Raw genomic sequence first — 10956 nt, forward strand, 5'->3', positions numbered from 1 at the left:
CCCCTCGTTATCCGGAACCGCCTTTGCACCTGATTGACAGAAGGTGTTCTGTACCCTGACCGCAGTTATCTTGGGGATGAGAGCGATTTTCTGTTCTTCAGGATTGGAGACCCGCGGGGCCGTCTTGTGCAAATGATCGCACTGCCGCAGAGGAATACGACGCTGCTAAGGAATGGCTTTTGAGGCGACACTGTCAGAGGTTCCGCCACTATCCACAGTGTGACGCTTCCTCCCGTTTACGCCGCAGACTGTGATAAGTAACTCTTCTCATTCAGATGGGCGCCGTTCGCACCAAAAGAGACAGTTCACCTTTTTTGCAGGAGTCCATTTTCATCGTGACTCTTTGACAAGCCATAAAACCACCTGTTTCCTTTTATGAATTCCAGTGAGCTTATGGAATTCCTCCATAACGATTCGCGCCCGAATTACTACGCTGGCGCAGCAGAACGTTCCCGTTGGTCTGAATCTCACACTCAACGGCCGTATTCACAGAAATGCAGGTCTCGTCCGGAGGGATGCCGTTGGATCGCCTCTGCGGTTGTAAGGCGCTGTTCATAGCCTAGTGACGATATCTATCCTTCCCGTTTGGTGAGTTGTTTGCTTACGTGTATGCTCGAGGTGTCGCAGTCAATCAGCTACAGGAGGTCCAACCGATGATGCTGCCGCAAACACGCTTGCCGAAAGGCCTGCGTTCGTTTTGCAAGGCATCTTGGAAGGGCACCCGCTCCACTGTGAAAGATCTCAAGAAACAATGATTCAGGATGATCGGGCAGTTCTGGAAGTTCTGCGGAAGAACGCTTGGCAGACCGACACTCACCTTCCAACAAACAAGCGCTACTGCCAAATGAGGTGCCCAAGCACTTGGGAGCGAGTCAAGGTGGATGCCTCGAGCCAATAAAGTGCTCAAGGTTACCACTCCTGTGTTTTCTGGGAACATTTCCGGGGAACTAACGTGGTACGAAGTACCCCAAGCCGTTCCAGTGCAAAAGCAGCCGCCCCCAGCGGTCCGAAAGTTGTAAGAAAGGGCATCGTCGAGACTTTTGTGTGTTCCAATTGCTCCCCGTTTAGTTGTACCTCTTTGCTGAGTCACTCGTATCCGTTTAAGTACGTTTTCACACTGGAACTGTTGACAACTTCATGCATCACTTTTTTATCTTGCCTTTTATTGGTTGTATTATAATAGTTTTACATATCTTCTTTATGATTGCTGTACACCACCACCCCACTGGACTGCTTAAGACAGCTAAAAGTGTTGTGAGTTTTCGTCGATGTCGGGCCCAATTGATTGACGCTGGCTTATGGAGACACGCTGGCGCATGCACAAGACAACCACAGGAGACTGTTGTTCTACATACTGCTGTCTCACCCACGAAGCATGCATAAAACAGAAGATGCTCTGTGGCATGTTTCTCTTCGGAAAACGTATTCCAATGGTCAGGAGGCGGTGCTGGAAGGCGTAACCTTGCCGCAGCATCTGTTGGCGTTTTCTGGTGGCAACCGCGTCGACCCGATATCAGATGATATATCCGTCAGATTGGCGTTGCATCAGCGTCACCCCTGCAGTTCTGGCGCTTGATTTGCATGTGCACTCGTTTTTTACAGCGGTGAAGGGCCGAGCATGAGTGGACCTGCCAAAAAACCCGTATTCTCGAATCACTCCAAATAAAGTGGCTCGACTCAAGCCCACTCTCCGCTAATTCGAGAAAGGAAGTCTTCATGCCGCAGCGCAACCAGTTGGAAGTTGACGAGATGTTTCCGCGTGGTCCACAATGGTGATTTCTTCCGTCAAAGCAATTCCGGAGGCGCTCATCACGACTGTGAGGCGCGAGTATTCTGACACAAAGAAAACGGACGACCGGAGTTCCTAATTCACCGCACAGGATCAACTGAGCGAAAGATTATTTCGATTTTTTTTTGTGTCAGCGGTGGCTTTGCGTGCTTCCCCGGTTCTTCCAGGGCATCTTGTCCACCATGGCTTCTGGCGCCGTTGCCTTCCTTCTCAGTTTTTTTCTGGGACAGATGCGGCGTAGATATTCCTCTTGCACAGCCTCCTTGAAGTGCTATTCGTGGACTCCTCTCAGTTTGTTTAGCTTCCCTTCACCGTCGACGCGTATCACCCTTCCTGCTCCACACGCTGCTACTCGTGCGAGACGGTTTCAATGTTTGAACACCGGCACGTTCAAACCCCTCTGCCACCGCAGTGTCCGTGCACGCTGCGTTTCGTTGTTCGGCTTCACTGTCCTTCTTTTAGTTGCAGATCTTGTTGCAAAAGTTGTGGCTTCTTCCGGTGCCTGTGCTACGTCACCAGTATACGCCTGCTCCAGTGGTGTTTCGTCAGTCACCAGACGCAACTGCACTACCCCATCATCTTCCGTTTTCCCTAGGTCCATATTTTCTTTAAATTCGAGGAGCCGAGGCTTTACACTGTCACGGCAGGAGCGACCAGAACATCACCTCTTCCATCCGCAATTTTTTACAGTTCAAGAGAGCAGGGGAGAGAAGGGTACGAATCACCGAGGGTTTGGGATGTATTTACAGGCGTTCGTACGGTGTAGTTCTCAGCCGTTTTCCTCTCATCGATACGCTGGGCTCGGTGCCTTAGGGAAGACTCTGTTCGGTTCGACCTTCACGCCCGCTTCTGTGCAGAAACGGCGCCGGTGCTGTACATTGAGGCCACCTACCCGGTCCCACTCTGTGAACTGTGCTTCCACGCTTGATTTGAAGGATGAGTTTCCATATCAGAGAGGAAGCGCGAATAAGGAAGGGTCGTGTGGTGGAGGAAAAGAACAGGACGAAATGATTTATTTCGACAGTGCGGCAACTTCGCAGAAGCCACGACGCGTGCTCGACGTAAGACCACACAGAAGTGTTTGCAGGAGAGGTCCGATTCGGAACATTCGCATACACGAGGTAGTTGAGACACCAGTTGCAGCCACATTCACCTTTGGCAGACTAGCTGGCATAATTACAACATCGGATCAGTATGGCAACGTTTTGTGTTTGGAAACATCCTCGGTTTCAGGACCGGAGACTTCGTGGTCTCTCTTAGTGACTTTGTGAGATTTACTCCGCCTGCGGAGTCCGGCAACCTCTTCTGTTATCGTTTCTTGTCTTCAGAGACTGTAGCCTTTTCCACTGGAGCTCCGGCAGACAGCTCGTCCATTCCAGCAGATATCGGAAGGCTGGCAGATGCCATTCTTGTGAAGACTGCTGGCAAGAGCTTATCCCCTGTTCATCGACCCTTCAGGAATGTTAGTACTCTGGATTTTCAAACGAGGATAGAATGAAGCGTTTTTTACACGGGATGTCATTTTCCGTTCGATTATGCGTGCTCCTCAAAGGCGCTTGCAGGAGCCACTCTGCTGCTAAGAGTAAGTGCAAATGCTATCTATTTTCGACTTTGATGCGTGCCGTGTGTTGCGCTCCTGTTTCTGAAACCCTTCTCAATCAGGCCATTGAAGAAGCGTACGTACACCTCAATGCCAATGTCCATCGAGCAGCGTATGCAAGAAGCGCAGCATCCACTGAGCGAATGGAGGTAAGCTGTATGAAACAGCTATTTGAAGGGCTGCTTTTCCCGCGCCTGTATGCGTGTCCTTGGCAAATCTCTGGTTGAGAAATGATAGACCGTTCTCCGCCATCGTAGGGAAACATGGTCAGGCAACGATATATCACGCACAAGCATCACATAACGTCGCGTGTAGTCTTCCTGTTTCAGTAGACGAGGCTAATTATGGTAGCTCGCGCATACCTTGGTCTTTTTATTTCCAGTTATTGATGAAGCGTTTTCTTTTTTGGGGTGAGTTCAGCGGTGATCAAGCCTTTCCCACATGGAAACCCTCGGGTAGCGCGTTCATCAAGCAGTGTCCTGTTTCGTTCGTATCCCAAATCATGAAAATCCGTGCCTACGAGTGGTCCTGAAAAGCCTATCGACGTGAATGTGATTTGCAAGGAAGTATTAGAAGTGAAAATTGACTGGGGAAGTGTGTCTGCGGCCTCCCGGAAATATCCGGTTTGCAGGGTGTTCGGTCTCAACTGGCAAAATTTCTTAACGCAGACAGACCAGAGGAGATCGTTTTTACATCTGGAGCTACAGACGGTATCAATCTTGTCGCAAACACGTGGGGGTAAGTTCACAAAAAAGAATATACCAGTTGGAAGAAAAGCAAACTGACGGCACCATAGTCCGCATACTACAAACCAGGGACAAGGTTTAACTGCAAGCCTTCCTGAGGACAAGGAGCATCTCTTTTAGGGTTGCTTCGCTGTTCTTTCGAGTTTGAACGGTTCCCTGCTTTTAGCGGTAGGCAGCTTCAGAAGGAGATTTTTCCCGTAGCTGGCTTGGGTGGGCGGGACGCTTCGGCGGTGGAGGATCACTGGTTGCACTAGGTAAGACGTTTCACTGTTCCTGCATTTTCTATGCTCTCGAGACTGCAGCACGCACGACTCATCAGTGTTATAGTCTGCTATTCGTGTGTATTTATAGTGAAGCGAACATTGGCGAAGGCGACGAGATTGTCCTCACTATTGCGGAGCACCATAGCAACCTTGTTCCTTGGCAGCTTCTGGCGAGGAGAAAGAAAGCTCAACTGAAGTTTGTCGAGGTCAGCACACTCCACAGGGGCACCTATCCACGCCTATGGGTAGCAAAAATGCATAATTCCTGGCGAAGTCTGTTCAGACCCGACATTCGCTGCCTTTGCCTCCTGCGAATCGCAGTGGGTGACGCAGTAGCGGCTGGCAACTGTCTCCGCGACAGTAGCAGCTTCCAAATTCATCCAGTGGGGGGGGGGGCGATCGGTGGCTGGTTTTCTTTGTTCACATAAATTGGCGGTTCTGTTTGCGTGTACCGGAATGTGAGACATGGCCACGCTCCTCCAAATAGACATGTCTGTTGCGTTCAGCTCAATCGAGACTACACGCTTTCCGTGTCTTCGCTTGTATCAAATCTCTCTCCACGCACGAAGCTCGTCGCACTTTCGCATACGTCCAACGTTCTGGGGTCCTTCAATCCGTACGTTCACCATGTGACCAAGCTGATCAAGCAGATCAACTCTAACATTGTTGTCCTTCTCGACGCTACGCAGAGCCTATCTCACCATCAAGTACGCTGCACTTCTCGAGTTACCAACCGATTCAGAGCATCGGCGTCTCCATGTCACGCCTGCTGAGACGGCTGTAATGACTACATCACATGTTCTGGCTGGGGACTTTTGTGACGAGAGGGATAACGCACCCGAAAACATCTCAGTGTCGCGGTAACATAATCACGTGATGACGTACCTGCCATACAGAGAACTGGAAGTCTTGGTGCCCACAGAACCGTTGTGCACCAGCTTGTCTAGTTACTCTGTGTGATTTTGCAGACGGACGTCCGTAAACTAAAATGTGATTTCCTTGTTGGCAGCGGCCACAAAATGTACGGGCCGACGGGTGTCGGCTTTTTGTATGGCAAGTATGAATTGCTCCGGAATATGCCCCCTTGGAAGGGAGGTGGCGAAATGATTGAGGTGAGTGTGGCGCCAGTGACTGTCAACTTAGTGTCAGGGGAGGTCATTCAACAAATGTAGGGCATGGTGAACTCACCGTTTCAGCGCTTCGGTTGGCTCTGCCTCGCTGAAAGAGTGCTGTCGTCTTACCCGATTCCTGGCGCTTTTTGGAACAAACAGGAGCAGCAAGCCAACTCTTCTAGTGGGCGCGTGGTGATACGCACGATTATCAGACAAATCCAAACGCTCTTGTGGTGAACTGAACACAAACATTGCCTCATGCTGTCACCTCAAAACGCTCGTTATACTAGCCGGAACCAATAAAGCGGAACTTTTCTGATGTCTCGAACATGTGTGCAGTTCGTGGACTTGTGTGAGTCGACGTACGCGAATCCTCCAGCCAGGTTTGAGGCAGGAACACCCCCCTTCTTGCAGGTGATTGGCCTAGGCGCAGCTGTAGATTTCATCGAGGAAGTCGGTTGGCCAGCAATTTATTCGCATGACGCTCGTCTACAGCGTGCCTTGCACGAAGTTTTGGCCTCTAGATTCCCCGAACTCCGCCTCTTTTGTCCTCCGTCCGCGGGCACCGCGTACGCGCCAGAGTTGCTGTCGGACGCGTTTGACTTTTCCAAGGTTAAGCAGCACCGTTGGGTACAGTCGGACCAATCGGACGGTCGATCCGCAGTTACAGCAAATGCTGTTCATCGTTCAGCGGTTGCTGGGGCCACTGACGAAGCAAGGAATGGGGCCTTCGCTTCTGGCATTGAACGGATTCCAAGTATTCCTCTGATCTCGTTCGCGCACCCTGAGATCCACGCACACGATATAGCCGTGTTTTTAGACGTGTGCGGAGGAGTCTGCGTGCGCTCCGGACACCACTGCTGTCAGCCACTTCATCGCCACGTGCTGTCTGTGCCCTCGACATGTCGAGCCAGTCTTGCACTGTATAACACAGTGCAGGAGATTGACAGGTAGGTCACAGGAGAACCTCGTTGAACGTAGCGCGTCGCTAAGAAGGCTACTGACGCTCTGTCAAGTTGAACGCCTTGGAACACTGCAGTTAGGTTATCCTTTCTGCGACGGCAATGCTTCAGATTCGTTCGTGATATTTCCAAAGCAGTAGTTCAGCTGTGGTGAATTCGTGTTTGCATGCTGAGTTCCGTGGCGGTGCACTGTACACAGAGCAAACGAAGACATGCCCTCGGATTATTAGCGTGTCAGACAACAAATAAGGGTGAAGGCCAGCAGTGTGTCCAATATCAAGAACGAGAGTGCGCCTAGATCAGTCGTACCATCGTCTGGGAGAACAGACATTCTGCAGTTACCATGTGTCATCCGTTGACTTGTAGATTCGGAGAAGTGCTACAGACGGTGCTCAAGACGCTTGGACGGCAAGTCAACCAGCCCCTCTCGAGTAGGCGCGCTGAAAATTTACAAAGCAGCTAGTTTCTCATTTGGAATTGGCTCAAACATCGTGCTGGCGTGGAATGTGGTACTGTTTTCACCGACAAGCAGCGTTTATCGGCGGCATATTCGGAGCATGTGTTGTCGACCCTGCGACGACATGAGCAGGAACTCGTTGTTGTCAATCCTCCGCTATGCTGTGGAAGGCAAACAGGCCCGTCGTCGCTATGCGGGGTCATATACGATACGTGATTCGCGCATAATCAACCCCGAGGTTCGGAGACTGTACAAAAAGCGACAGACAATGGCGAAAGATCAGCAATAATTGGAACAAACTGCTCTACCTGGTGAAGAATCGGCGTCCGAAGCCAGAGACGGAACGGGAAGGAAAGAGAACGACGAAAGGGAGAGGGAAGGAAGAGCGCTGAACAGAGGTACGACGGAAACCCGAGAAAAGGCAAGTGAAGGAAGATCTGCTGTGGCAGGCAAACAGTTTGCAGTGTACAGGTTCGATTTTGTTTGAGGAACCAGGAAGAATCCGCCGCATTACGGTGGTGGTGGACCTCAAGATTCGTAAAGCGCAGCTGCCTGAACGCGCGTGTTACGAGGCGAGATGCTGGCGGACTGACATGTACAGACTTGCATATGAATTTATTGTAAAGTAAGCCGGTGTTTTAACAAGCTACGCAAAGAAAGAAGAGGGTTGGCGGCCAACACCACAGGGTTTTTGAGAGACACGTGACGTTTTGCTAATTCATCGAAAATGATGTAGCCCGTCCAATGGTGTGAACGGTGAACAAGGGAGCTCGGCAACGTTGGCATTTCTGGGGGCGATTGGCGGCTGGTGTGCACCGGGGTGATTGCGAATTTCCGCTTCCAGTGCACCAGATTACTGAGTATGCTAAAAACATGCTCTAATAACGACTCAGGCGAGTCGTATTCTCCAGGCACGCGACTTTTTTCAAGGCCACCGAAGATTCGAACGACGAACACTTCAGAGGATTTATACTTTTGTAGACGATCGCTTTCTCCAGAACCGTTCTTCAAGGTAAAAGACGAAATATGATGTGTTGTTTGTGCCAATCTACCATTTCCGTCTTCTGAATATGATCTGTATGAAGGTGACATATCCTGAACGTTAGCCGGGTTCTGGTATCATTTGACTGTTGAGTCATTGTCTAGGTACTTGCTTGCAAGACAATGTCACCTGTGTTTTTCGAATGTTTTCCGCCGACACTGTAAGGATCTAATTTTCTCACATGAAGGAGGCGCTCGCAGCAGTGCTGCGTTCAGCGCTTCTGGGCTTCTGGAACGGGCCCTTCTGCACTGCACTCCTGTGGAGTTGTGCACAAAGTCAAACACCGTTCTATCCACAGTAGCAATACGAATCTTTGGCTCTAGTACTGCGGGCCCCAAGGTTGGGTGAGCGGGGGTGTTGGCTCTTCGAAGCATCTCTTTGATAAGAGAATATAGGTGAGCTACTCATTACTGCAGGCGCGTGCAAGGCTGGTCAACCCGTGGCAAGGATTTCCGGAGGTTTTCTCGAGCTCTTCTGAACTATTCAAAGGGTTCAGTAGGCTGCGCAGACTAACACACGCGCTTCTGGAGATACACAAGCAGTATCGCGCTCTCGTAGCATGCACTAGTGAAACCACCGAATGTACAAGCTGACCAAGCACACGTCCGGTGACTGCGGCACACGGACGGGAAATGAGTCTGACCTGCGGACCCACACGGCCCTTACCTATGGAAAAGGACAGTGTGGGGGAACTGAACAAACACGGTTTAACCAGTTTTGCTGTGAATAGTACAATAACGTATGCACTTCCAATACCGTGAAAATGACTCATACTACCTGCTTCTCCACGCATAGACGTAAATAAACCCTTCTTTGATGTGTCGCTGAGTCCGGCCAACGCACGAATTGCTGTCCCACGTATAACAGTGATCGGCTGTACGAAATGAATTTGATCAAGCAGTTTCCTGGCAGAACTCTCCAGCGTGCGCCTTCAAAGGCACGCTGGCAACGGAAGAGCCGAAGTAGGGAGCTGTATTTGGTTATGAGTGCTGACGGACACGGAACCTGCAGCACACGGTGCATTGTTACCTGGATGGGGGAGAACTGCGAAATGGCAGAACATCACCGCGAATGCATGTACAGAAACTGGATAATTTAAGAGGACAAATAGGATCTTGCCTCGTTGAAATACTCGAACAAACAGGAGCGAAAAACCTCAAGTCATCATTGTCAGTTGAAACGTGGTGTTCGAATAACTGAGGTAGGCACGGTTAAGCGATAACGTCCCTGTTCAAGGTTTTACTGAAAGCCGTTCCCTGGTTGCCGAAATCGCCTACATACACTTCGCGAGGCTTGCGTTATGCCTTGACAAAAATCTTCGCGCAAGTGATTTGTGACAAGTTGCAGTGACTCCTCAATCCGTGTGGAGACCTTGTAGCAGGGAATTCCTCTTCCTGTCTCTCTGGCTTTTTCGTTGCAGAAGAACAACAGCAGATTAGTGCGAGAAGGCTCCAGAAATCCCCATCGCTCCCTCCACGACACTAGCTCTGTCACAAAGCAAGGCACCGCAATGTGTGCCACTGCATTTCCCTTGTGGTGAAACTTCTTCATGGCAAAGCCCATGGAGCCCCTGGGCTATATTGAAAGCTCGACAGAAGCACTTTCTTGCGGCTGGGCCTACCGTCGGTGACGGTGACAAATCGAGTGATGAGAATGTGAGGAGCGGACATGCCTGTAGCAAGCTTCTGCTTGTCTTCGGGGAACGCCTTTGCTCTGCGCATACCGTCGCTGATTGCAAGTTAATTGCGGCTTGAGCCTCCCTTGGCACAACCCTAAAAGCATGGCTTTCCCCACAGAAAAGTAGATTATCAGCTGACACGTCTTCTGTGAACGTGTGGGAGTCCTCGCTCGCGAAGTGGTCGGTGTCCCAGCCAAATGTTGCCAAGGAAAAACTGTCGTCCAGCAAGCAGCTTTCTTCGTCTGAAACCTCTATGCCAGAGGGAGCCGAGTCGAGCTTTGTGTTTGTCTCCGGCTGTATATTCTTGATTGTGACCAGGTCTTCGCAGTCCACAGCACCCGCAAATGCTTCTTGACACGGCCCTAGGGCGATTTGAACACAAGCCTGTGATGTTTTACAACCGCTCTCAAAACCTGAGGCACCGAAGAGCTTTCGTTCCATTTTTGCTGTCGGACCCTCATGCATTAACTCCACACCAGCAACAATGGCATCATGGATTGTATCGAGGAGGCAGAGAGGAGTATCGACATTCCGTTGTGACGAGGAAGGAGTGCCGAAAGCCTCAAAGCATCCCAAAGCGCTGCGTTGTGACCTTGTCGCTGGCGATGGCAAAGCAGAAAAATTCCAGATGTAGTTCATGAAGAGACTTGAGCGGGAGCAAACGAAAGGCAAATCCGAAGCCTGACACAAAATACTGTGACTACATGAAGATTCCTTGTTACATGCCGGGGTACTTTCTGCTGATCTGCTGCGTCGAAAGCGGTGGTGTGAGCGGCCAAGGGCAACGGCCCTCACCCGGACGTTTGCGGCAGAGGTGGGAATGAACACGTCACATCCGTATGGCAGGTTCCTCGGTAAAGAATAGTCAACCCGAAGTCCTGGAGAGCATTCCGGGCACACAGAGTGAATCTCGCTGCCCTCATCCTCTACCTCGATGCGACGCACGAAAGAAACATCAGTGAGCGTTCGCCTAGTCCCACGTTCAAGTGGATCCCTGTGTGCTTTGCGACCCCTTCTGGTTTCCGGAAACATCGCGAAATTCTCAACTCAACGGACGAACACACTTACGAATAAGCAAATCGCAACGGTAAATACACTGGCATGGGACTCGAAGCTCTGATCGGGTAACACAGCTGTGCGAGCGGCTCGTGACACTAGCAGAAGTCGCGATGAGAGGATATCTACAAGAAGATCAATACATACGAGGAGCGATATAAACGATTGAAACAGAAATGAAAGAACCATGGACAGATCCACCCTCTCGGTAGCACCGCCGGGGCAGCGCCTGCGAGCATCGGCGTCGCGTT

The 10956-nt window shown here is 50.7% G+C and overlaps 2 protein-coding genes across 2 annotated transcripts; one reads left to right on the plus strand and one right to left on the minus strand.

The window, feature by feature from the left end:
* The first annotated feature begins 1479 nt into the window (after nucleotides 1-1479).
* On the plus strand, nucleotides 1480-8128 carry TGME49_216170 (SufS subfamily cysteine desulfurase). The gene is made up of 8 exons (XM_018779717.1): nucleotides 1480-2850; nucleotides 3452-3538; nucleotides 4021-4127; nucleotides 4487-4604; nucleotides 4905-5105; nucleotides 5367-5510; nucleotides 5850-6460; nucleotides 6839-8128. The coding sequence occupies exons 1-8, from the start codon at nucleotides 1972-1974 to the stop codon at nucleotides 6933-6935; spliced, it is 2244 nt and encodes a 747-aa protein (XP_018635231.1). The 5' UTR covers nucleotides 1480-1971; the 3' UTR covers nucleotides 6936-8128.
* A 986-nt stretch (nucleotides 8129-9114) lies between these two features.
* On the minus strand, nucleotides 9115-10882 carry TGME49_216160 (hypothetical protein). Its single transcript, XM_002370885.1, has one exon. It carries the CDS (start codon nucleotides 10679-10681, stop codon nucleotides 9407-9409), a length of 1275 nt encoding a protein of 424 aa, XP_002370926.1. The 5' UTR covers nucleotides 10682-10882; the 3' UTR covers nucleotides 9115-9406.
* Between the last annotated feature and the right edge of the window lie 74 nt (nucleotides 10883-10956).

This window comes from Toxoplasma gondii, chromosome XI (assembly GCF_000006565.2).
Source record: "Toxoplasma gondii ME49 chromosome XI, whole genome shotgun sequence".
NCBI lineage: Eukaryota > Apicomplexa > Conoidasida > Eucoccidiorida > Sarcocystidae > Toxoplasma > Toxoplasma gondii.